At 37.4% G+C, this 26689-nt stretch overlaps 1 protein-coding gene across 1 annotated transcript; it reads left to right on the top strand.

Annotated features, from left to right (window-relative positions):
- The first annotated feature begins 375 nt into the window (after nt 1–375).
- cfap57 (cilia and flagella associated protein 57) lies at nt 376–26689 on the top strand. The gene is made up of 21 exons (XM_059328344.1): nt 376–784; nt 1608–1921; nt 3328–3587; nt 4214–4388; nt 4466–4618; nt 6844–6980; nt 7808–7973; nt 8557–8670; nt 9356–9568; nt 11921–12094; nt 12870–13031; nt 14796–14951; nt 16101–16194; nt 17315–17505; nt 18000–18173; nt 18266–18424; nt 19588–19731; nt 21766–21882; nt 22738–22872; nt 25458–25601; nt 26068–26689. Exons 1-21 carry the CDS (start codon nt 628–630, stop codon nt 26227–26229), a joined length of 3501 nt encoding a protein of 1166 aa, XP_059184327.1. The 5' UTR covers nt 376–627; the 3' UTR covers nt 26230–26689.

Here is a 26689-nt window from a genome sequence, read left to right as displayed (position 1 = left end):
TGGATCAGACAAAGGAAATAAAGGCAACATTTATTGTGACCTTATTGAATCTGGCACTCAACAAATACCCCATTACAAAAAAACAAAAACGTACACTAAAACTAATAAAAACTCAACTAAAACTAAACATTTTTCAAAAAATAAACTCACTCTAAAAACTAGTCAGAGCTCAGCCCTTGATACGCCAATATCACTGATGTTAGTTAGTACCGTCACCAGGCAACCCACGAAATCCCGCGAGACAAAGTGTCATAAAAAAAAGAAAGAAGCGTAATCATAATCTGTAAACAACAGTTTAACAGCCATTACGGAGGAAAAATACACCAGCTGTTCATATGGTAGGTAGACGTATGGAAAAAGAAGAAACAACAAAAGAGATGGAACTTTAAACGAGTCCTCAAGATCTCGCGGGATATCCTGGGTTACCTAGCGACAGGACTCTAACCACAGCAGCATACCTGTCCTGTGTGTTAGCTCGGCGTTATCTTCTCTGGCTTTCACAGCTAAATTAATGTATATTGGTTACTTTGGTTGAAGAAGATGTCATGTATGGAGCGTCTTCGTAGATTGTAATATTTTTTTCAGACAGTTCAAGGCTTTAAAAAAAAAGTTTAAACTCCGGTGAAAATGGCAACTGTTGTTGCACAGTCTCACTTCATTTTCGGTCTGCGGGCAGGTGTCAGAAACAATCTGTGTTTCTTCGATGAACAGACTGTGGTGTTCCCCAGCGGGAACAGCTGCGTGTGCTACAACACCATCCAGAGATGTCAGAGGTTCATTACAGGTAGGATCAATGATCGTACTGCTTTTAAAATGCCAGAGACATTTCTTTAGAAGAGCTTTGCCAATGTTCCCATTAATGAGTTTCTGTTGACGTTTTATGTTAGATTATCATATGATAAGAACTCCTATTAGTGGGCCGGCACAGCTCAATATATTATAACAATCGTTCATTTTTTTTTATAAACGCACAAAATTTTGGAACAAACAATAATATTTGTTCAACAATATTTGAAACAAAACTGGATATTGGGCCATAACAAATTCAGACCCATTTTTTTTAAATGGCTGCCACTCATTTGACCTCTGGTCATCTAACATGATGTCAGAGGTCAAATGACCGCTTTGAAAATCGTCATGCAAAATTCCCCTAGCAAAAAAAAAAAAAAAGCCTCACTGCAGCCTTATTACGTCAACTTCCCAATATGATATCCTGTGTTAGAAAAATCGCTTGAGGAAACCTTAAAAATTAAATGATTTGACTCCAACACCAAAATCCTCACCTATTTCTCTGCGCAGATCGTTTGATGGGGAATGATGAGCAGGAGCAGTTCTCAGTTTAACATAATTTTATTCCAATACATCAAGAAATGTGCAATACAGACATCTCTGGGTTTACTCTACATGTCCCTGATACACACCGACGGGTTTCAGTTTGTGAAGTCTGAACCCTGTCTAATTTCTAAATATCTAAATATATTAAGCTATATAGTATGTACCAATTTGGTGCTTTTATCACAAAATGAACAATAGGTTAGCCACTATATGACACCCTTTTATTTTTCACATGTCAATCGTTGGTCATGTCATCTCTGTCGTCTCTACAGGCTCAGAGAAAAGCCAGGGCATGAAGGCTCTGGCCATCAGTGCTAACCGGCGTTATCTGGCAGTGTCAGAATGTGGTGAAAAGGCCACCATCACAGTGTTTGACCTGCAGCATGAGCAGGGCAGAAAGAGAAAAGTTCTGACTGCAGGAGACATGCCTGTTGAAGAGTTTGTATGCATGGCTTTCTCCCCCGATTCCAAGTATCTGATTGGGCAAACAGGTGGCCCAGAGTGGATGCTGATCTTCTGGCTTTGGGAAAAACAGAAAATCCTGGCAACAGTAAAGACCAGTAATTCAAATAATCCTGTTAACCAGGTAAATTGCTGCCAAAACTATTATTACTATATACTATGATATACTACTATTATTATTATTATACTGGCCTACCTACCTACCTCCCTACCTACCTACCTACCTACCTACCTACCTACCGACCTTCCTACCTACCTACCTACCTATCTCCCTCCCTACCTACCTACCAACCTCCCTACCTACCTACCGACCTTCCTACCTACCTACCTACCTACCTTCCTACCTACCTTCCTACCTACCTACCTCCCTACCTATCTCCCTCCCTACCTACCTACCAACCTCCCTACCTACCTACCGACCTTCCTACCTACCTACCTACCTACCTACCTATCTACCTACCTATCTCCCTCCCTACCTACCTACCGACCTTCCTACCTACCTACCTCCCTACCTATCTCCCTCCCTCCCTACCTACCTACCGACCTTCCTACCTACCTACGAACCTTCCTACCTACCTACCTACCTACCTTCCTACCTACCTACCTACCTACCTACCTACCTACCTTCCTACCTACCTACCTACCTACCTACCTACCTACCTTCCTACCTACCTACCTACCTACCTACCTACCTACCTACCTACCTTCCTACCTACCTTCCTACCTACCTATCTCCCTCCCTCCCTACCTACCTACCGACCTTCCTACCTACCTACCTACCTTCCTACCTACCTACCTACCTACCTTCCTACCTACCTACCTACCTACCTTCCTACCTACCTACCTACCTACCTACCTACCTACCTACCGACCTTCCTACCTACCTACCTACCTATCTCCCTCCCTACCTACCTACCAACCTCCCTACCTACCTACCGACCTTCCTACCTACCTACCTACCTACCTACCTACCTACCTTCCTACCTACCTTCCTCCCTACCTATCTCCCTCCCTCCCTACCTACCTACCGACCTTCCTACCTACCTACCTACCTTCCTACCTACCTACCTACCTACCTTCCTACCTACCTACCTACCTACCTACCTACCTACCTACCTACCTACCTACCTACCTTCCTACCTACCTACCTACCTACCTACCTACCTACCTTCCTACCTACCTACCTACCTACCTACCTACCTACCTTCCTACCTACCTACCTACCTACCTACCTACCTTCCTTCCTTCCTTCCTACCTCTCTCTCTCTCTCTCTCTCTCTCTATCTATCTATCTATCTATCTATCTACCTACCTTCCTACCTACCTATCTATCTATCTATCTATCTATCTATCTATCTATCTATCTATCTATCTATCTATCTATCTATCTATCTATCTATCTATCTATCTATCTATCTACCTACCTATCTATCTATCTATCTATCTATCTATCTATCTATCTATCTATCTATCTATCTATCTAAGTCTCGCATGCTCTGAGCTGACTGACTGCTATTTGATTGATTTCAGGTCAGCTTCAACCCTTACAACAACATGCAGCTCTGTGTGAGTGGAACCGGCGTGTTGAGGCTGTTCCGCTACTCGGAGGGAGCCCTGAAACAGAGCAGCTTCCCAAAGGTGGAGTCCATCAATTTCCTGTGTCACACCTGGATGACAGAGGAGAGAGTGATCGCTGGAACGAACACAGGCAGGCTGCTGGTGTTTGAGTCTGGAGACCTGCGAAGAGAGATTAACATGGCTTCTAAGGCTGTGCAGGAGCAGTCTGACAGGTCAGAAGTTATCACATTAATTCTCTAACACTGTTTTTTCACATACACTAAATGTGCAGGGATGAAACCCTGATGAAAGTTAAGTCCAGAAGGTTTTATGTAATGAATTATGTATTTATTCTCAGCAAATTCTAGCAAAACACCAAAAAGGTATTGATCCTTTCTACATGGCAAAAAAGGTGTGTCTAAAACAAGATAAAAACACTAAATCTGAGGGAAATGATCTTGCTGCATGGACAGATAATTTCACTTGACAAGATTTCTTAAATTAAGATTATTAAATCTAGAAATAAGCATGTTGAACACTTAAAATAAGAAATTAACTCTTTAAATCTCTGTTTTTAGACACACCTTTCTTTGCAGTGTACAATTGTAATATTTACAATATGAAATGGAATAAAGTCAGACCTGATGAAGAATCTGATAACTTAAGACTCGTCATGACAAAATCGGAAAACATTGCTCCATAGTCCAACAGTAATAACAGTAGTCTGACAAAGAGGAACTAAAAGTGTCGAAGAAGTACTGAATTTCAACCATGTGATAGCAGCTCAGTGCTAAAATCAATTTGGTTCTGAAGCTTCCTTGACTGATCTTTTTGTTTTTTTCACTAATTCATTGCACAGGCAATTTGAGATGAAGAAAATCAAAGATGCTGACACGGATGACAATCCCAACATGCCTCGCATCACAGCCATTCTGTCCTACTCCAAAGGTTTTGCATGCTCTTTGGGGTCTGGCACTGTTTGTCTTTTTGAAAAGAATGAAGAGGACGGTTATAGAAGAAGCAGAGAGATACAGGTAAATGTCCATGCAGGTAACAGTGGTGCTGCAGGCTCTATGTTTGCTTTTTATAAATGTGTATTGTTTTCTGTCAGATCCCTCCAGACCCACACAGTAATGAGGTGACCCCGGCTGAATGCCAGGAGATAGACACCATTTGCATCAGTCCAGCAGAGGAGACTCTGGCCATCAGCACAGATAGAGGACAGCTATACAGCTTCAACCTGTCCTCTGTGGAGATCAGCAAGGTACAGCTCCCTTTAACCCTTTGATGCACAACATGGATCTAAAGTGACCCGACTAAGTTTTTATATTCTATATCTTTGCAATAAATTAATTTAATCTTTCAGTATTGCAGGTTTTCCTCAAATCACTTGTTTTTGATCATCATACATCCTCATTTTTTTGTTTCAATTTCTTACTTTTTGAATAGAACCCCTTTTGTATCACTACTTAATGCACAATTTCATTTTTGACCCTTTACAAGGTGTAAAAATATGTTGTCACCAATTCACCAATCACCAATTTAAAACCTGACATAGAAGACACAAATATTAACTATCCTATTTTGTTAAATTGGTGTTTTTCCAAAGGAAATTATTATTTGGTGGCTTTAATAAGTCTCAAATGTTAAAATATGTGATTTTCCAATGTAATCTGGTGGTTTTAACAACTCTTTTAAAGTTAAACCTTAAAAATAAGACAAACATAGTTACACATATACTCAAATTGTTAATTTGGTGTATCACTTTTTGTATCACTACGCTTCTAATGCACAAAGTCATTTTTGACCCACGTGTGTAAACTTGATGTAATAATACAAAAACAATTTTTCTTCATAAAGTATGAAAGGAAAAATGGATAAAATGATCTGTTACAATAAGTAATTTTTTACCCATGTTGTGTATTAGAAGGTGTTCATATGTTGTGCATCAAAGGGTTAATAGAACCACCACTCACATTGTTTAAATCAACAGTACTACTAAATAAAGAAATGCACAGGCTTCTCATTCATTTCAGTGAGACGGCTGAGTTACCACAGTGGAGTACCAATGTGAAGGCCTTTAGCAAACCACTCAGTTCTCCAGCAAAAAACTTTTGCCACAATGCAATCTGATGATGGCACTGTGTTGGCTAATCATATATTTGCAAGCCCTTATTCCTAGTCAATCATACTTTCACATGGACATTGTGTTTTATTGTTTACCTGGTGATTATGAACAAGATAAAAGAAGTTTAGTAAGATTAAGTGATGCTTGCCGTGATCCTTTTCAACAGTCTTATAGTCTTTTATGATTGATGATTCTTGTTGTTTGAGCTATTTTACCACCAGAATACTTTTGCGTTGACCTCCTCCAAAACCATGATCCACCACTCATCACTATACTAAAGCCTAACTGCAGTAACTACACTTTTGGTTGAAATTGAGTTATAATTAAAAAATGAACTCCTTGATGTCTGTGACAAAGCTTTAGATTTCAATTTAGCTTATTTAGAGAAATAATGATTTTGATTGAAAAATTGCAATAACTACAAAATCCAACTCAAAACCAAAGCAGACTGCAGTAACTTCACTTTGACTGTGATACAGTGTAGCCTTGTATTTCTTCATTATGTTGAATAGTGAAGACAAGAATCATAGAAATGATAAATATTTATTTGATAGGGAAATTATTATCTAGATAGTGATTAAGTACAAAAGTGAGATAAAATAATATTAAGTCAAAAATATAACATTACTTTATGATATTAAGTCTAAAACACACAAATCCTTGGATAGAGCTGTTAAACACGTTTAACAAAATCAATTAAAAAAATATAAAAGGTGAAAGAAGACAACAACATTGTAGTTACTGCACTCTGTTTATCATTACTATTAGAACCTTTTACAGCAAAACCAGTGCAGAGTTCAGTAACTACATTTTTAGGGTCAAAGGTCAAATAAATCACCATGATTTTTGAGCATAAAAGTTATATCATCAATACATGTAGAAATAAGTGTCATATCACTTATCTACATATAACCCATTTGGCTGACCAATTAAAACATGTTAAAAAACTTTAAAGCGTTTTTTCTCAGTTTTACCCTTTGCTTAGTCACTGCAGTTAGACTTTGTAGGGCAGTATATTACTAAACTGTAAACTATAATTACAAGTAGTCATTTAGATTACTTTTTTACTCTTTCACATTTGTACATTACTTCCTTGCTTTTTTCTTTCATTTCTTTGTGGCCATGCTTACCACATGGGTGTGTGGATGGCTCGGTGGTTAACATTACATCTGCTTAACATCATCATGTCGACATTGTCAACACAAGCATGTTGTTCATGTTAACAGCTCAGAGCACTCATTAATCCAGTTTGTCCCTTCTCCTCCACAGAACATTCTTCCTCTTGTCTCCCTCTACTGTGCTTCTTTATCCCATATTTTACACATCGACCCTTAACCTTTCTTTGTAACTATTTCCATCAGGAGGAACAACATTTTGAGTTCCTATTGCAGTCCTTCCATTCCAAGTCCATCACTGGTTTGTCTGTCTGCATTCGAAAGCCGCTGGTAGCCACAAGCTCTCTGGACCACTCTGTCCGCATCTGGAACTATGAAACAAAGTAAGAGGGATTTACTTACTTTATTTCTCCAAGTGGTATTAGATATACACATATAAATATATTATATATTTTACTGCAGGCTGACTTTTGATTAAGCACAGACTGTCATTGTCACAGTCATCAGGACCTACTGGTATTACCATATATGTTTTCCAAAATGATATGCATGTTTTTTGCATATAATGCAGAAAAACATGCACAGGGTGATTTAGAAATGGTGTATTACAGTTATGTTATTTTTCGTTTCGTTTTGTATCCGTTTATTTCGGTCAATACATGTCATTAAAACAGAAGTAACAAACCAGAAAAAAAAACATTGATCGAAGTAAACAATAAGTAAACAGTGAGAGAAAATTGATAAAAAGACCGAAAAGGCGTAGGCTGAAGCATTTTCCCATCTTCCCCTAGGGAGTGCTCCTATGATATAAATTTGTGGGGTCAGAGGTAAATCAATGTTTAATATAGAAAATAATTCTTTCTGAATCCCTTCCCAACTGTTTTTTTTTTTAACTTTGTACAGTCCCAAAATATGTGTGTGTGGTCTCCTATCAGGTGAAAATCCCTCCAGCACAAATTTAATATTATAATTTTTTAAGATATACCGGTAGTTATTTGTGTAAGAAATAGCTTTCTGAGTGCCTTTCCATAGTCATATTGGTGCCCAATCCACATAAAAAAGGTCCATTCAAACTTTAAAATAAACTATATCGGCTATCATATTGGTCATCTGGGATTTTTTCCTATGTACACAGAACCCAAGTTGCAGTAAACAGAGTATGGTATGCAGCTGTATCTCTTCATAGCCTCTCCATGTACATGTCCGCTAGACTGTTGGAGCTGTACAAGGAGTTCCAGGAGGAGGCGTACAGCGTGGCTCTGCACCCTACTGGCCTCTTCATCCTGGTGGGCTTTTCAGACAAACTCAGGCTGATGAACCTGCTTATCGACGACATACGCACCTTCAAGGAGTTCACTGTGCGTGGCTGCAGAGAGGTGGGTTATATGTGTGTGTTGACTGTGTATTCACACAGTGCATTTTAATGCTGATTTGACAGCCACATGATGCACTTTTTTTTTCAACAATATATTTATTGAGTTTTGTTTTACAAAGTTGACACATAGGTCACAAGAAAAATACAAAACAAGCCAACATACAAGAACATGGCGGCCAAAGGTAGCGTAATTTAAGAACAAGAGTCCTTGAGGATCCATTCAAAAAAGAGTACACGAGTATAGAGCAAATGAAAAGAAGTATAAATATGCAGAGGGTACAATTATTCTGCTCCAGGTTCTTTTATTAAATGAGCCAAATTATTGTTCTTAATATAATGTATAAAACGTCCCCATACTCAATGAAACACCTCTGTTTGTATGTATGTATGTAATTCTTTCCAGGGGCAAACATAAAGATAATTCCTTAAACCACTGTGATATGCTGGTGTATTAATGTTTTTACATGTTAAAGCAATCACTCGTTTTGCCTGTTACAAACACAAATAAAAAAAAAACATGTTCATGGTAATTTACATGATGCACTTTTGAACTACTTTTTCACCTTCTCTTTCCACACATCCAGTGTGCTTTTAGCCATGGCGGCCACATGTTTGCAGCCGTCAATGGAAATGTCATCCACATCTACTCTGTCACCTCTTTTGAGAATATCCTCAATCTGAAGGGCCACAATGGAAAGGTGAGACAGGCAGGAGAGTGGATTATGCACTCTAAAAAAATGACACTGGCTCAACTTAAAAAAAATGTTGTAACAATTTGCATTTATCTTTTTAGTAATTCCAACTAAGACATTATTGAGTATTTCCCATGAGACTTTTATAGCTGGACTAACTCAAATAGTCTCGTACAACCAACATGATTTGTTTTGTCTCTACAGGTTTAATTATGTTGAACCAACTCAATTTTTATATCAACATTTTAGTGTTGATACGTGGTAAAATTACTCTATTTAAGTTGCTATAACTCCTTTATTTTAGTTTCTTTCTACTCAGAAAAGTCCATGCAAATTGTTACCTCAATTTTATTGAGAAGAAGCAACTTATTTCACTTAAGTCAGACATGTTGTAATACAATATTAAGTTTCATAACCTTAATACTTTTCCTTGTTAAGTGAAGGCAGAAATGCTTATCCAAAATCAATATATTTCTGAGTGAAGACATCTTTCTTCATTTTTAATTTTGATCAACTTCTTGAAATAAGTTATCAACTTAATAAAACAATGGACATGTAACAAATTGTATTTTTTATGCTGAAAAAGCTCATGTTTTTATGTTAACCTTTTAACTAACCTCCTGAATCTTTTCTTAGAGTGTGCAACATGTAGAATGCAAAAAGCTACAATGCAGTAACACTTTCTTTTCAGGTGCAAGGCATTGAATGGAGCCTGGACGACAGCCACCTGGTGTCCTGTGGGATGGATGGCGCTGTGTATGAGTGGAACACACAGACTGGCAAGCGTGAGTCTGAGACCGTCCTCAAGTCCTGTAGCTACACAGACGTTTCTTTCTCTTCAGACTGCAAGACCATCCTAGCCGTTGGAACAGACCTCACTCTGAAAGAGATACAAGACTGTCAGGTCAGTAGGGACCTTACACTACTGGATCTCTTTTCACTTTCCATTAATAGCAATAAGTAGAAGTGCAATGCTGTTGATATATTGCTCATATAGGATACTACTATAGGCATATATTGTTTTTGGAACAATATCAGACGTTTTTTTTACAGGCAATTTGTGAAAGCAGTGGCTGGTGCATTTGCCAGAGTTGTTTCCAGATGTATGTCCTCAAGCAGAAAATATAGATAAAGGCAGTTACAAAATGATGAGTGCAAAATGATGGAACCTGCATTTACTACTGTTGGAGAACACTTTGGGGCAGAGCAATAAGATGTAAAAACAACATGGACATAATATCACCTTTACCAGTTTTGTGTGGTAATGAGGTTGATGAGAGATTAAGATTAATATTAATTACTTTATTAATCCCACAATGGGGAAATTCAACCTCTGCATTTGACCCATCCTTTTTTGCATACAACACATCATGCAAGGAGTGGTGGGCACTTCAGTCAGTCCTGTCAGTACTGGGATTCGAACCAGCGACTCTCCAGTTACAAGCCCGATTCCCCAGAGCAACTGGGAACTGCATATTAAAACAAGGGTCAGTGACAAATAAGGGTTGGCAAGATGTCAAATGGTGTAACCACAAAAGAATGATATATCTAAAATACTTTATCCACCTACAGTGTATTTAAGTGGATTTATATATATAATTACTTCATTTTAAAAAAAATATTTCTGAGTATTTCTACATTTACACATTTCGTCAGTATTGAGCAGAACATATTCTTAAAACATTTAAACCATTTTTTTTCTAAAGTTTTGACAAATTATGTAAAATTTGTTATATACCATAATGTTGCAATGTAAACGTGGATTGTATTTTTGTGTCATTTTAGGTCACATTTATTTTTCTGTATATAATCAGATTTTTATGAAAAAAATTTACTGGTTACACCAACTGACACTGGGTTAGATCGTGTCATTGACCCACATACTTCTCAGTGGATTCCTTGTTCATGTAAAAATGTTTATTAGTGCAACTTGCAAGTTCAAAGTGGAAAACAAAAATACATTTCTGTACATTTGGACATTTATTATGTCTTTTAATGCAAAATACAGGATCATTTTACATCCTCAATAATCAGAATCTGAAATCATTGTTTGCTTGAGGTGCTCATATATAACATACAGTATATAACCTTTGACGAAGGTAATGAGTTCACTTTGCTTATTTTAAAGAGTCACCAGCCAAAGCGTTTGGGAACCACTAGTGATGACTGAATCACTGGTTGCTCAAATAAGTCTCAGACCTTTACATCTTTACATTTTTAAATATGGTGATATAAATACTCCATGTATTGTTTTTATGTATTTTGCCAAAAACACAGCAACATCATGTATTATGTATTAAATGTGGAAACATATCCATGTATGTGAAGGACCAAGGAATATATGATTTAACAAATTCAGTTAAAAGTAGGGGTGTGACGATACTCTCAGCTCACGAGACGAGACGAGACACGATATAGGGTTCACGAGAACGAGACGAGATTTTAAGAAAACTACAATGACAAAATATATGACTGGACCAACAAATATTTATTTAACAGAGTTGCACATGCATTTTGAAATGTTTTATTATAACTCTTTACATGCATGATGTACGTTTAATAAACTTCCACAAATTGAAACTAAAATTTATAAAAGTTAAAATAAGATCAATAAAAAAATAAAATCCCCCAGAGGGATGAATGAGACTCCGGAGGTGCACGTTTGGTAATCGCTTAGCAACAGTTTCTACCGTGATCCGTGATCATACACAACAGCCGTCGCTAACTGCACAACATCAGCAGCTGATCAAAACAAAGCAGCATGGCTAATTATCATAAACATAGCGATCTTTAATTAACCGGCATCACTAACTGTGCACAGAGTGCTTGTTGTAAACAAACAGAGATCGCTAAATGAACACCTCCTGCAGCAGCAGCACATACACACTGTACTTCAATAGAGCTAATTGTTAGCCTGTTAGCACATACACACTGTACTTCTATAGAGCTAACAGTTAGCCTGTTAGCAATTTCCCCTCCTTCTTTTCTTCTTCTTTTCATTTTACTGCCCCCACAGGTCACAAATAGTTTGATACCTAACAGATCTCTCGAGACTGATTTTTAACGCGACGAGAAATATCGTTGACTTTAACCTCGTGAGATCTCATGGCACGAGATCTCGTCACATCCCTAGTTTAAAGCCATAACCTTCTTGCACATTCCTCTGCATAAATTAAACATATGTATCCTAACTCAAGAACAAGTGAAGTCATAATTATTGTAATTATCCCAGTTGAGTGTTTGATTGTTTCCACAGGTCCTGAGGGAGGTTCCTGCTGATGAGGTAGCTCACACTGCTGTGGCAGTGTCTCACTCTGGTAGGGTTATTTTCACTGGGACTTCCAAGGGAACCATCAGAGCCATTAAATACCCGTTACCTGTCCAGAAGGAATGGATCATTTACCAGGCTCACTGTGGCCCCATCACCAAGGTTGGTCTAAATGCAGATGCACATTGTGCACATGATAAACTGATAGACGCAAATCCACCAGTTTGAATGTGATTCGAATACTAGAGTATTTTGAGAGTGAGAAATGATGTCGACCAAGATATAACCAATGTTATAATAGTTTTGGATTTTTCATTAGTTTTAGTTTTGATTTTGTTGTTAATTTTTGTTTTCAAATTCAGTTAGTTTTAATGAGTATTTAGAGTGTGTTTGCTAGTTTTAATTCGTTTTTATTTTTTGGAAAATGCTTAGTTTTAGTTTAGTTTTTATTAGTTTTCGTGTTAGTTTTAGTTTTTAGTTTTTGGAAAATGCTTAGTTTTAGTTTAGTTTTTATTAGTATTAGTGTTAGTTTTAGTTTTTTTGTAATGGGGTATTTGTTGGGTGCCAGATTCAATAAGGTCAAAATAAGTGTTTCCTTTATTTCCTTTGTCTGATCCATCTCAGCTCCAATAAGTTTATTAAGTCATAAAACCAGATAGATGAAATAGATTTCATATCAACCAAAAAGGTGTATGAAAAAAATTGACAAAGATGAAAACAAAGGACATTTTCACTATAATTTTAGTTAGTTTTAGTGAGTTTTGTAACCACAAAATACAGTTTCAGTTAGTTATCTGAAAAAAAACTATTTTTATTTCAGTTAATGGAAATGTTTTTTCAATTCTAGTTTTCGTTATCTTGTTAGTTTTTGTTAACTATAATAACCTTGGATATAACTAAGATATAAGAAAGTCTGACTAATTCTGGATGTCCTCAGATGGCCGTCACGTTTGACGATCAGTTCCTGCTGACAGTGTCTGAAGATGGCAGCCTGCTGATGTCGAAGGTCATCGATAAGGAGGGCCGAGGACTGAAGAGCAGCAGGCAGATCATCCACACTGAAGAGATCCTTGTCACCAAGTCAGACCTGGAGGAGAAGGTCTGTGTGTGAAATGCAGAGGTTCTCTGCACACTGAAATGAGCTAACTCCCTAAATTGTGACTGTAGTTGAGGATATGTTTCAACTTACAAGATCTTTGTTAGGCAAACATCCTACAAGCAGACTATACAGACAGAAATTACTTCACTTACAATTAAGAGATCACATGATTCAAAATAGCACCCTTATTCATTTCTTTTGTCCTGGAAAAATACATAATGTTCTGGAAAACATTAGTTAGACTGTAGCTCACGGTCTGCCATAAAGTTGGAATCATTTTGTTTTCAGACACAATCCTCTGTTAATTGTGTTTTAATTTTCATCGTGATATGTTTGGAAGAGATTGATTACTAACATTTTGAAAAGATTTAGACTGTATCTGTCAAGAATAAATCACATTGTCACAATCAGTTCATGGAAAGAGGTAAAAAAAATATTTTATTACAACTTGATGAGCGATCGTGTATATGGATGATGGTCTCCATGAGCCAAGGCCCTCTTGTACATCCACAGTATTGGGAAATACTTCCCTTAATAATCCCTTTAGTATTCTGACAGCCTGCAACTTTTTTTTTTGTCAGAGGCAGTAGTAGTGGCTGTTTCCACTACTGGGCAATACCTGGAATGAGGCGGGTCTCACTTGCCGAAACGCCCCTAATTTTAATATGAAGAGTCCGAAGCTGGCTTTTCTCAGGACTTTTTTATTCCCTGTTGAAGAGCACGGTCTTTTTTCTCCCCTGAAAACAGCCTGGTTAGTGATTGGATAGATCGCAAGGTGGGATGTGACGTAGTACTCTACACGACAACAACACACGCCATTTGTAAAAGCCGGTGAAGCAGTGTTCCCAATTTAGCTACTTTGTTACTATATTTAGTGACTTTTCAGACCCCCTTAGCGACTATTTCTCAAGAAAGCAACTGGAGACAAATCCAGCAACTCCTTCTTACTCTTCTTAACGAGCCGCTAACGAGCCGGAGGCTGGCTTGTTAAGAAGAGCCGCCGTTAGCGGCAGTTAGCTACAGTTAGCACTGTAGCAATACAGTGCGTATGTGCTGCTGCTGCAGGAGGTGTTCACTTAGCGATCTCTGTTTGTTTACAACAAGCACCAGACACTCTGTGCACAGTTAGTGATGCTGTTAATTCACAATCACTGTTTATGATCAGCATAGACTCTGTGCATAATTAGCCATGCTGCTTTCAGCTGCTGACGTTGTGCACACGACGTTGTAAGGCGAAAACCATACGTCACCTCCAGAGTCTCTAAATCCCTGTGGGGGCTAACTTATAATGGAGACACACAGAGTGAGCAGACTTTTGAGAGGGTGTGGCCTGAGACTTTCCTGGTGGCCACTTTCCCCCTAGTCGAAACATGGCAGTGTTGTTTCTTCTGCAATTGCAGCTTAGGTCTTCTGCTACTTTCCAGTAAACACACGAACAAAATCTCTCCGGCTAGTCAAAACACGGCTTTTGATCTCTGACCTCAGGATATCTGAATGAAAATGGGTTCTCCACTTTTTGCTTATGTAGAAAACCATTTTGTTTCTTCTGCATCTGATGTTTTACTGTAATTGTGTGCCACCAGTATAAAATGTTATTTAGTATGTGTGCTTGTATAGATAAAGATGTTTTCACTTTAAATTCACCTCAGTAGATCTCATTGAGATTGATGAGTGACATAGACAATAATAATATAGCAGTTGGTTCGTAACATAAAAAGACATTCAACATAGGTATCCAGTCCAATGTTCCTGTCTGTGTTGCAGAACCAGAACATGCTGGAGCTGAAGATGCGCCTGGAGGAGATGCAGATGGAGAATGAGTACCAGCTCCGCCTAAAGGAATTGAACTACAATGAGAAGATAAAGGAGCTTTCTGACAAGTTTACCCAGCAAATAGACTCCCTGCAATCAGTGAAACAGGTCTGCTGGTAGCCTAACATTTCTACCTCAAATATACTCAGTGGCTTATAGTTTAGGGTGAATGTTAATATGATTATTTACATAATTTAATTACTCCCTAGTGCTACATTTTAAAGAATTGAGAAAAGAGGAGTTCATTAACGATATCAAGTTTGTCATTGTCATTGTCGTTTGGGTGATTCTCATGAAGCCAGTCTAAGTTATGTCTGTGAAGATTATAAGGACATACTTTATTCAACTAAATATATTTCACTTTTATATGAATGAACAATATAGCCATAATGAGACACAAATCATTGTATTGTGTTAAAATAATATTTTCTATATTTTTAAACATATTTTTGATTCACAAATTCATTACTGTAATGCATCCAGATAAAAATGTCATGGTTTCCCCACACTCATATACAATTAATATTTAATAAACTTTATAAAAATAAATATAAATTTGTTTAAAAATGTACAATTTAACAGAATATAATCAAATGATGGTTTTTGACAATGTATAAAGAACACATCTGAATGAAAATTGATGAGAAAAAATGGTTAAATGTTCAGTAATGATAGAATTGTTTGAATTAAAATATGTGTATATTTTAATAAAATACATTTCGGTGATACCAGCTACCCTTGAGCATATTTAAGTGCTTGCCAAAGAAAAAAACCCCAAAAAAACCTTTCGTTGTTTTTTTATTTCTATTTGAAAAATGTGTTACAGTAATGAATTTTGTTGCTTACAGTGTCTCTAAAAATGTCAGAAAATATATAAAACATTTTCAAATAGATTATAAATTCATATTAAACAGTGACTTCAGATTGTATATGTTATAAAGGGTCAAGGAAAATATGTATTCAATGCTCTTGGATTTTTGCTATGAGCTGTACCATGTTCATGAGAATCACCCGTTTGGATTGTTTTGAAAGGTTATCAAAAACTTTCCTAAATCATGTATTTTTATCATGAAATCAAGAGAAAATCAATTAAATTATATTGATTTATTTATTTCAAGGTTTTTATCTGTTTTTGAAAATCAGCCCTTATAGACAACCTATTTGCAGGATTTGTGGCCTCTATTGAATCATCACAGATGTGAATGTAACCTTTGGAATGTATTATATAACTTAAGGCCTTTATTTACATATTTATAGGCCATGAAGATCGAGATGGAAAAGCAGGAACGTGAGCACCAGGAAAGTTCTTCAGAGGTCACTATGAAACACTCAAAAGAGCTAAAGGACTTAGGTAAGAAGAGTACAGGATCAGTGTCAGCACAATGCAGAGATAGGCTCCGTTTACATGATGACGGTCTGAACAGAAGACGCAAAAGGCGTTGCATCTTCACTTTTTATTCCGCGTTTAGACGAGCGTTTTCAGGAGGAAATCTGCTGCATACGGTGACGCTAAAGTGTGTGGAATTGGATTGTATGCATGACAGGCGGCATCAATTAAAGAGATAAGAGCATCTTTGGGCATGTGGAAGTTTTCACGCCAGGCATTTTCTTTTTTTTGTAATTTTTTATTTTGTTTGGAAAAGGCATTTACAAACAGACATCAGCACAAAAATACAAAATGTATGTTTTCCATAGACCTTTCCCATTTTTTCCTTTTTTTCCCCCACCCAGTTATGCATACAGGTGATCAAAAGAGACTGCGAGAGTCAGTTTGTGTGGTAAAAGACAGTTCTGCTGGTCCTTCATGAGCCTCCATATTCACTATCCTGGAAACGTGTCGTTATATAGTGCATTGAATATGGAAGGTTTAGTACATTCAGACACACCCGCCACGTATTTTCATCAGCTACTCCTTCCACAAAGTCCTCCACCATCCACTAGATCTCCCAGGTCTCGTCCAAAGCCGTCTGGCTCGCCTCCCACCAATTGATGCATCCAAAATGTGATAGAGGTAATTCCAGATCCTTCTCTGTTCACTAATACTATCTGTACATATCCTGTACATTTGGTGGAAAGACTCCTGTAAGTTTATTAGAGCTGCCAGAGCAGCTTGAAGGTCCGACTCATGGAAATAATCCCACATGTTTGTTTATTTCCCTGTACTGGAGCATGTATGTGAGGTAAACGCGTACGTGACGTCAGCAGATCTGAGCAGAGTTTTGTGTCTTGGCAGTGTAGACGGACACGCTACGGCGGAGCGGATTACAGTTTTACACTCTGTAGGGAGGTTTCACATTTTTGGGTTTTTAAGCCCCAAAAACGCCGTCACCGTCTAAACGAAAGGCACTTCAGATAAAATATTTTGTCATTTTTACCCGCAAGCGTCCTCATGTAAACAGGGCCATAGTGTCACCTCTTTTCTACAAGAATCAATCAGTCTGTTTATCTGTCTTTCAACCACTTATACGCAGAGTTATCTTACGGCCAGAAGTTGATTGTGGAGCATGAGAGGTACCAGGATCTCAAGCTTAAATATCAGAGAATGCAGGAAGACTATGAGAAGCAGCTGAAGGATACAGAAAAGAGCAATGTCGAGTCCCTGGAGGAACTGACGCAGCTCCATGAGGCCAAGCTACAGGAGAAGACTCAGCTCCTGGCTCAGGTCGGTCAGGAGAAGCAGCACGAGGAGCCAGCAGAGCTTCAGTCACCAGATACTGTCATAAGAGTAGAGCTGCAACAATTATTTGATTCATCAAACAATAATCGATTATTAAATTGTCAACTATTTTGATGATCGAATAATTGGTTTGAGCAGTTTTTTAAAGACAATAAGTCCAAATTCTCTGATTTCAGCTTCTTCAATGTGAATATTTCTGGTTTCTTTGTAACTTTATGAAAATAAGCTGAATATCTCTTTGGTTTGTGGACAAAACAAGAGATTTGAGGACGTCATCTTGTGGTTTGGGAAACACTGATATTTTTATACATTTTATTGACCAAACAACTAATTGATTAATCGTTTAATAATCGATAGATTACTCTATAATGAAAATAATTGTTAGTTGCAGCCCTACATAAGAGTTAGAACTGACACCACATAAAACCAGTGAATTACTTGCGTCCATTTGAATTTTGTCCTACTTTGATTTTGTGCAGTGTCAGGAGGATACACAGCAGCAGATCTGTGAGTTTAAAGAGATCATAAAGCAGGTAGAGGAGGATGAGGAGAGGAAGATCCATGACATCCAGATCAAGTATGAGAAGAAACTGCACACTGAGAAAGAGACCAACACAAATCTGAAAGGAGAAACTGGTCTCATGACACAGAAGGTGACCACAGCACAGTTATCTGCTTCCATTACATTGCTGAAAAACGTTTTTATTATATCTTTTTCCCTGTCTGTCTCTTCTACAATCTTCAGTTCTACAATCTGCAGAGACAAATCGATGACAGGTGCACAGATATAAAGCAGCTGAAGCAGGAGCGACAGAGGCTGCTGGGGTTGATCCGTTCTCTGGAGAGTGACATCGAGGACCTGAAGCGGCAGATCTCTGGACACGAAAAGACCAACCAGGACAAGGTTAGGGTTAGGGTTAGGGTTATTTTGTTACACCCATAAACTGTATATAAACAATGGACTTAGTCACCGTGACGTCACCCATTGGTTTGTGGCCCGTTGGAAGCATCAAGTTCAGCGTTACACTCGTTGCCATCTTGTGTCTCCATCTTGTTTCCGATACGGGGAACAGACCATATCTGGACTGTGGAGGAGGAGAGGGATCTGATCACTGACTACAGCCTCTCTACACCTCAACCTGACTGAGAGAAGCTGCTGCTAATTCATGTTAGCATTAACTGGAGCATTAACTGGGATGTTAGTTTTGGCTAGCAAAAAACATAAACAAAATGTTTGTTACTTACCTCAGAAAACTGAGCAGCGACTCCTTGGAGTGTCTGTTAGTCCAACCAAACGCTGAACAAGACATTTTTACTGAAGAAAACGTTCAAATAAACTGTCATTAAGTGAAAATACAGTGAAAGGGTCAAAGTTATGAGACCAAACCGCTAAACGTCCTTTTTTATATCTATATAATGTTATATATAACTTTATTGACGCGTTGCCGTGGATACGCATTGTTCTGCTTCTCTCCTGATGACAGCTCGCCTTGTTAGCCACCTGTCAATCAAAGCTAGCCACGCCCCAAATCATACGATTCTTTATCTTCTATTTTCTTCTAAATGGGGCCATTATTAGAACTATTAACATCAAATTGTCTTGAAGAAGATTTTTTTACTAGTGATTGAGACCATAGTGTTGTCCTAAAAAACATTTCTGAGGTAATAAATCAAGTTTTCTAATTTTGCACTGAAATGAATGGACAGATTTTTTTTGCAGCCAAACTTAGCGTCCCCTGCTGGAATTTTCAGTAGAATGCAGCTCAAGGCACTTCCTGGTTTGCCTCCCTGCTCAGACACGGAGGTTGCCGCCTGGTTACATACCTCTCACATTATCGTGTCACATTTATCAACATTTTGGCTCTTTTTGTTGGAAGATTTTGTTCAATTCTGAGAATATTTTATATTGAGTTTTTGAGTGGTACTCGCTTTTGCTGATAGTTATATTTCAGACTGAAACATGAATATGTATGTACATCCTAAACACATGAACAGAGGATGGAGTATATACAAGAAAAGTAATAAATATTTTCACTTTCTTCCGCTAAATTCCCTTCACACATACAGGATAAGACGATCTCCAGTTTGAAGAAGAAGAACCAGGAACTGGAGAAGCTGAGGTTTGTTCTTGATTTCCAGCTAAACGAGTTAAAGAAACAGACTGAGCCTCAACAAGATGACATCAATGAGAAGAAGGAGCGGATCCATCAGGTGTGTGTGTGTCACTAGTTATTTTTGAGTCCCTAAAATGATCAGGTTGTTGTTGGTGATCTGCAATCCCTGATGACGACAATGACAGACAGCAGCAAACTTGAGAAAACAGCTGTTATTACACACATTCCCCTGCTGATCTTGAGTGTATAGTACAGATGCTCTCATTAATTAATGTTTATTAATAATGCTTTGTTTCTGAGGATAGTTTAGATTAGTTTCCTTTTACCAGATAGCACATTTCTCTCCCCCTGAGCTGCAGAAACAGCACACTCTGTGCTGCAGGACCTCCTGATTTCCAAATTAGGCACTAAATAGAACACACACATGCTACCAAACACACACGATAGGTTTAAAAAAATTTAAAAAACAGTCTAAAATGTGTTTTTTTTTATTTTTGTTTTATTTTTTATTTTTTCTATTTTCTTCATGCTGTGGAATGCACTGTGCTGTTTTAAAATTATATGTAATTTATTGTCTTTAGAACATTTTATAGAAACATAAACATGTTGAAATGAGGAGGACCATCAGCAGTATCAACATGTAAAATTAGTTTTATTTCCCTTGGACACAGCTGATCTCCCTGCGTTAACACATATTGTAAGTCTCTGTACTACACTGCCCTACAAAGTCTAACTGCAGTCACTACATTTTTGGTCAAAATTGAGTTATAACTAAAAATGAACTCCTTGATGTCTGTTTTATCTTGTGACAAGGTTTTAGATTTTAATTTCACTTTATTTCAGACAAATAATGATGTAAAAACCACAAAATCCAACTCCCAACAACCAAGCAGTAATTGCCTTACCACAGTCTGCTTTGGATATATATACTAATTTAAACCTAAAAATAATAGAAATTATACATTTATTTGAAAGGGAAATTATTATCTAGATAGTGATAAAGTAAAAAAGTGAGATAAAATTATATTAAGGCTAAAATATAACATTACTTTACAATATTAAGTCTAAAATATGCAAATATTTGAATAGAGTTGTCAGTGGTGGTTCTACACAGGTGCCTACAGGGGCCACTGCCCCTGTGAAGAAGCCCTTGGCCCCTGCTGTGGCCCCTGTGTCAAATTAATAATAAAATGATCAATTTTAAACGATGAATGACGGAACAATTCTTACCTATTTTTTCTTCAAACAATATCGCATTGTACACAAAAGGAACCCAAAATGTTTACATTGTGTAGTTAAATCAAAGCAATAAAAGTGTGTGTATATTAAAAAAAAGATCATTCTGACTGTACTGCACTTCCAAAAAAAAAAAGTAATTGTGCACCAAGATGAGAAATATTATTGTCGTACAAAAATAACTGTTTTTGTTGGTAAGTCTCATTGTTTCAATCAATGTATTTGTATCTTCCAAATATACTTAAATGAGATTTTTAAATAAGCTAAAATAAAGAGTTTGAATGCTTAAATATCATCTTTGCAGTTTTTAAATATGCCCCTCTGATAAAACACTGGCCCCTTCTCGGCCCCCACAGTAAAACTGGTCTAGAACCGCCACTGAGAGTTGTTAAACACTTAAATTCACTGATAAGAAAATACATTTGAAAACGTTTATTCACTAAAAACAAGCTGTAATATAATATAATATCAAAGCTGAAAGAAGACAGCAACACTGTAGTTACTGCACTCTGGTTTTGCATTACTATTAGAAGCTTTTACAGCAATGTTTAACTACTTTTTTGGGGTCAAAGGTCAAATAAATCATCATGATTTTTAAGCATAAAAATGAAATCATCAATACATGTAGAAATAAGTGTCATATCACTTATCTACATATAACCCATTTGGCTGGCCAGTTAAAATATGTTAAAAAACTTTAAAGCAGTTTTTCTCAGTTGTACCTTTTGCGTAGTTACTGCAGTTAGACTTTGTAGAGCAGTATACTATATTGCTATACTATACTCAGGTCACTGTGTCAGGTTAGTGTAGCAGCTTGGGGACATTTTTGTTTGTCTTGTCCACACACACCTTTTCCTCGGTGTTGATAGTGATGCACTGTTTCCCTGTTTGACAGCTGGAGGAGGAACTGGTGCAACTTGACAAGAACAACACTCAGCTGAAGCTGGTTGTCTCTGACCTGAGGCTGAAACTGAAGACCAGAGATAAGGAGATGCATAAGGAGATGCAGAAAGTGAGCACAAAACTAACACTTGGCTTCTATACTGAAGCAAACTATGAGCATACATGATGTTAACATGTGCTGTACAGCCACTTTTCCAGCTTTAATGTATTTGAATTAGATATTAACAGCTATTTGATATGATATTCTCTAGTGTTGACTAGAGTGTTGGTTCTCTTTCTCTTGGTCTTCCTTGCCAAGCAGTAGTGGAGCATCAGCAACACAAAGTGGCAATTTGGGATTAAAGACTAACTTCATACTTTATTTGGCAAACTCAAACTGCTGAAGCCTCATATTACACTGCAAAAGAGGTGTGTCTAAAAACAAGATAAAAACATTAAATCTGAGGGAAATGATTTTGCTGCATGGACAGATAATTTCACTTGACAAGGTTTCTTAAATTAAGATTGTTAAATCTAGAAATAAGCATGTTGAACACTTAAAATAAGAAATTAACTCTTAAAACAAGATAAATTATCTAACACTTCTAAATCTAAAGTTTTTTTCATCTTGCTAAGAAACAAATAATTTGCTGTGCACTCCGGTTCATCGCTGCTTGCAGCTTTAATTTAACTTGTTTTAAGAGTTAATTTCTTATTTTAAGGGTACGACATGTTTATTTCTTGATTTAATCATCTTAATTTAAGAAATATTGTCAAGGTAAATTATCTGTCCATGCAGCAAGATCATTTCCCTCAGATTTAGTGTTTTTATCTTGTCTTAAGACACACCTTTTTTGCAGTATTTATGCACCTCTGTTTCCAATATGGACAGCAGGAATAATTAAAGCAACCAATAACCCTTTTTATGTACACATGGGTATAAGACAGAAAATAAAAAATGTGAACCTATCTGTTCTGCTGCCAGGTGAAAGATTTGGAGACACATCTTCAGCGGCTCAAGTCAGACTTACACTCCTGCGTTGGCTTCATCCAGGAGCCAAAGAAACTGAAGGAGAGTGTGCAGATGCTCTATGCACGCTATGTATCACAGGGTGATGTGGTGAGTGGTTGCCGTATTTACTAAAGTCACAAAGTGGCTGAACAATTCTTGTCTCACATTAAATGTCACCATGTTCTTTCTAAATAGATTTAAACAAAGTACTATTTCAAACAGATACGTAGATGGAAAAAAGTAAAAAAATGGTGATGAGTTTAAATACCTGGAAATGACTTTAGACTCTACACTCACTTTTAAAAAACACATTAAAAAGCTGGGTAACACAGTGAAGTATAGCATAGCTTATTTTAGACATGTGTAATTCATTAACTGTTGATACTATTTAGACCTTTGTAAATGCTATGATTATGTCTCACTTACATTACTGTATGTCAAGCTGGTCCCAGGCTAACAAGACTGCCTTGAAATCCATTAGATCACTTTACAAACAAGCTCTGAAAATACTAGACAAAAGATCAATTCAGTCAGGGTATACCCATACTGCCTTCCGCGCTCAATTTCATTTCGAACCTGCAGGCAGTAGTTTTGTAGTTTACTTACAGATCCAACATGGCTGCAGCAGACGCGAAACTCTCTTTCGATCTAGCTGTAGACGTCGTTTTAAATAGTTCAGAGCGAAAGTTTATTTTAAAAGAAGAAGAACGTTGGACTTTACACTCCTGTTTCACCACCAAAAAGGATGTTTTAGCCTTGCTTCCGACAGGATTTGGCAAAAGCCTAATCTACCAACTAGCCCCGCTACCGCTCGCTACTGTAACGCTGGTGATCTCGCTACGAGCCGGGGGACAGCGGAGCCGCCCAGAGACCTGCAGCAGCTCGTCTATTGACCATAAAATCAGTGGATGTGTGTGGCTGAATGACATGAGGGGGAATAAAGCGTAAAAATAAATAATCTTGCAGAAAGCGAGAACTGGAGAAGCAAAGCAGCAAGAAACACTCTCTCACAGACACAGACACAGACACAGACACACACACACACACACACACACACACACACACCAACACTGCCGGTAGACTGTGAGCAGCCAGAGTCAGAACATGCTGCAGAAAAACGTTGCAGAAGCAGAATTGAGCATTTTAGTCTCAAAGTAGAGATGGGCTAGCCTGGCTATGTAAACATCAATTTCTATCGCTCTACATACATCATCTGGTATAACTGATACGATTGGCTAAGAGCTACCTACAGACGTTTTTGATAGACATTCTAAGCGCCCAATAAACAGCTCTGGAGGATCGTAAACCACGCCTCCTCTACGGAGAAATGAACTACTGGTGTCCAGACTAATCTCATTTGTGATATTGTCTGGCGTTAGCCAGGCTAGTGCCATACTGGGCAAGTATATCATGCTTAGCCTCGAAAACCTCATACTATATTCTGACATGCGCCTAATCCATAAAATAATTCACAATGCTGCTCCACCACCTCTGAAAAAATGTGTCCAACCCTGCTCTGAACGGATTGGCAGAGCCATCAGATCATCACTAGGGGAGATTGTAGCCTCCCAAATCGGAGCAATCAGCTTTCTCTTTTAGAGCTACATAGAACACTCTCCCCAGTAATCTAAAAAGTGTTACAGATTTACATACTTTTTCACGTGAAGTGAAAAAATGTATTTTAAGTTATCAGTCTTGTCAGCACTAATCATTATTCTGTACTCTCTGCATACGTTTATTTTTGATATTTTTAATTGATTGATTGTTTGTGTGTGTGTGTGTGTGTGTGTGTATTCTCGTACTTCCTACATAGTGAGGACCACAACACGTTTTTAACCAACAGAGTGAGGACATTTTTGCAAAGTGAGGACATTTCGGCCGGTCCTCGCTTCTTTAAAGGCTTTTTTGAGATTTCAGACTTTGTTTTAAGGGTTAAAGGTTATATGATAATGATATTTAACTGAAACCTATTGTGTGGTTACAAAATTAAAATTATAGTGAAAATGTCATTTTCATCTTTGTCAACTTTTTTCATACATAATAAAGATGAATAAGACAAAGGAAATAAAGGCAAAATTTACAGTGACCTCTTTTAATCTCCCACCCAACAAATACCCCATTACAAAAACACTAAAACTAATGAAAACTAAACTAAAACTAAAGCATAAAAAAATACTAAACTAAAACTAGCAAACTCACTCTAAAAACTAACTAAAACTAACTGAATTTGAAAACAAAAATTCACAACAAAATTAAAACTAAAACTAATGAAAAATCCAAAACTATTATAACCTTGCAAGGGAATTCACTGTTCCAATGAGAGCCTCACAAAGATAGTAGTACAAGAATGGTGTGTGTGTGTGTGTGTGTGTGTGTGTGTGTGTGTGTGTGTGTGTGTGCTTGTTGTTCATATTTTATTTCATCCTATTTTATTATTCTTACCTGCCCAGGGACTGCAGATGGAAATTAGCGTTTAGCTATAATCTGGTACAAGCCATCTTTTTACTCCACGTAATTAATGAACCTTGTACATGGTCCCTGTTTTAAATAAACCAATAAAAGTAAAGTAGTCTCTCCCTTAGAGCTAACAGGATACTAAGAGTTCATTGCAACAGTCTTGCACTGTAAGAGTCCAGGATTTTATTCCATTACCGTTGTAATTTACACACTGTTATCAATGTGATGTTTCCAAGGTGGAGAAAAGCAGTGTAGATGAAGATATTCAGAGGGAATTCTGTCGCCAGCGTGATTACCTGGAGAAGACTGTTACTAGTCTCAAGACTAGGCTGGCCAAATCTGCTGCGGAGCATGAGAAATTCTACGACAAGATCATGAAGGTACATTATAAAACAGAACATTGCATGGACTGCAAAATAGGTGTGTCTAAAAACAAGTTGAAGCTGCAAGCAGCGATGAACTGGCCCGAGCAGACACTGAATGCAAATTATTTGTTTCTTACCAAGATTTTAAAAAAGATAATTTATCTTGTTTTAAGAGTTAATTTCTTATTTTAGGCATTCAACATGCTTATTTCAAGATGTAATGATCTTAATTTAAGAAATATTGTCAAGTGAAATGATCTGTCCATGCAGCAAGACCATTTCCCTCAGATTTAGTGTTTTTATCTTGTTTTAGACACACCTTTTTTGCAGTGTGGACAACTCCTTTGACTAGTCTTTAGGGATTCAAGTCTTATTGCTTATTGAACATTCACTATTTCTTCCTCATGAGATGTAAGTCTAAGCACAGGCTGTTGTTACTGAAGACATGATTTTGTAACAGTGTTTGTCATCTCCTCTGCAGGAGAATGTGTCTCTGATTACTGAAATCAATGAACTGCGTAAGGAGCTGCGTTTGGTGAGAACTCAGGTCAAAGATTACAAAGCTCAGCTGGCCAAGTTCAAGAAGCCCAACAAGTCCCGTCCTGACTCAGAGCAAGAACCTTTACAAGGTGCACAAACATGAGGACATCAACTAAGAATGTAACAATCACAAGACTTGGAGAGCTGCTTTAATTGATCTTGTTTTAAGAGTTAATTTCTTATTTTTAAGTGTACAACATGCTTATTTTTAGATTTAATAATCTTAATTCAAGAAATCTTGTCAAGTGAAATTATCTGTCCATGCAGCAAGCATGCATCATTTCCCTCAGATTTAGTGTTTTTATCTTGTTTTTAGACACACTTTTTTTGCAGTGCAGTGAGAAATGCTAAGGAGTTCCTGCCTTGAACCATCAGCACTAACAGCAACTCACAACAAAATGTCCGTTCTTTCCATTTGTTGCACACTGTATGATTTTCCTGCAATTACGAAGACGACTCTGTTTAGAGTTGTGTCATGGCATTAAACTCACTGAGATCTTTGTGCATTTTAACTTGTTTTTGAGTCAAAATAAACAACTCTAAAAAGACTGTTTCAATCATAA

Source organism: Centropristis striata, chromosome 3 (genome assembly GCF_030273125.1).
Source record: "Centropristis striata isolate RG_2023a ecotype Rhode Island chromosome 3, C.striata_1.0, whole genome shotgun sequence".
Lineage (NCBI taxonomy): Eukaryota > Metazoa > Chordata > Actinopteri > Perciformes > Serranidae > Centropristis > Centropristis striata.
The sequence above is the reverse complement of the archived record's forward strand: the minus strand, read 5'-3'. Positions and strand labels throughout refer to the sequence as shown.

Coding starts and splice junctions, on each gene's coding strand:
- cfap57 (XM_059328344.1), top strand. CDS start 628: ATGGCAACTGTTGTTGCACAGTCTCACTTCATTTTCGGTCTGCGGGCA. Junction 4,389..4,465: donor GAAGAAGCAGAGAGATACAG/GTAAATGTCCAT, acceptor GTTTTCTGTCAG/ATCCCTCCAGACCCACACAG. Junction 21,883..22,737: donor TGCATAAGGAGATGCAGAAA/GTGAGCACAAAA, acceptor TTCTGCTGCCAG/GTGAAAGATTTGGAGACACA.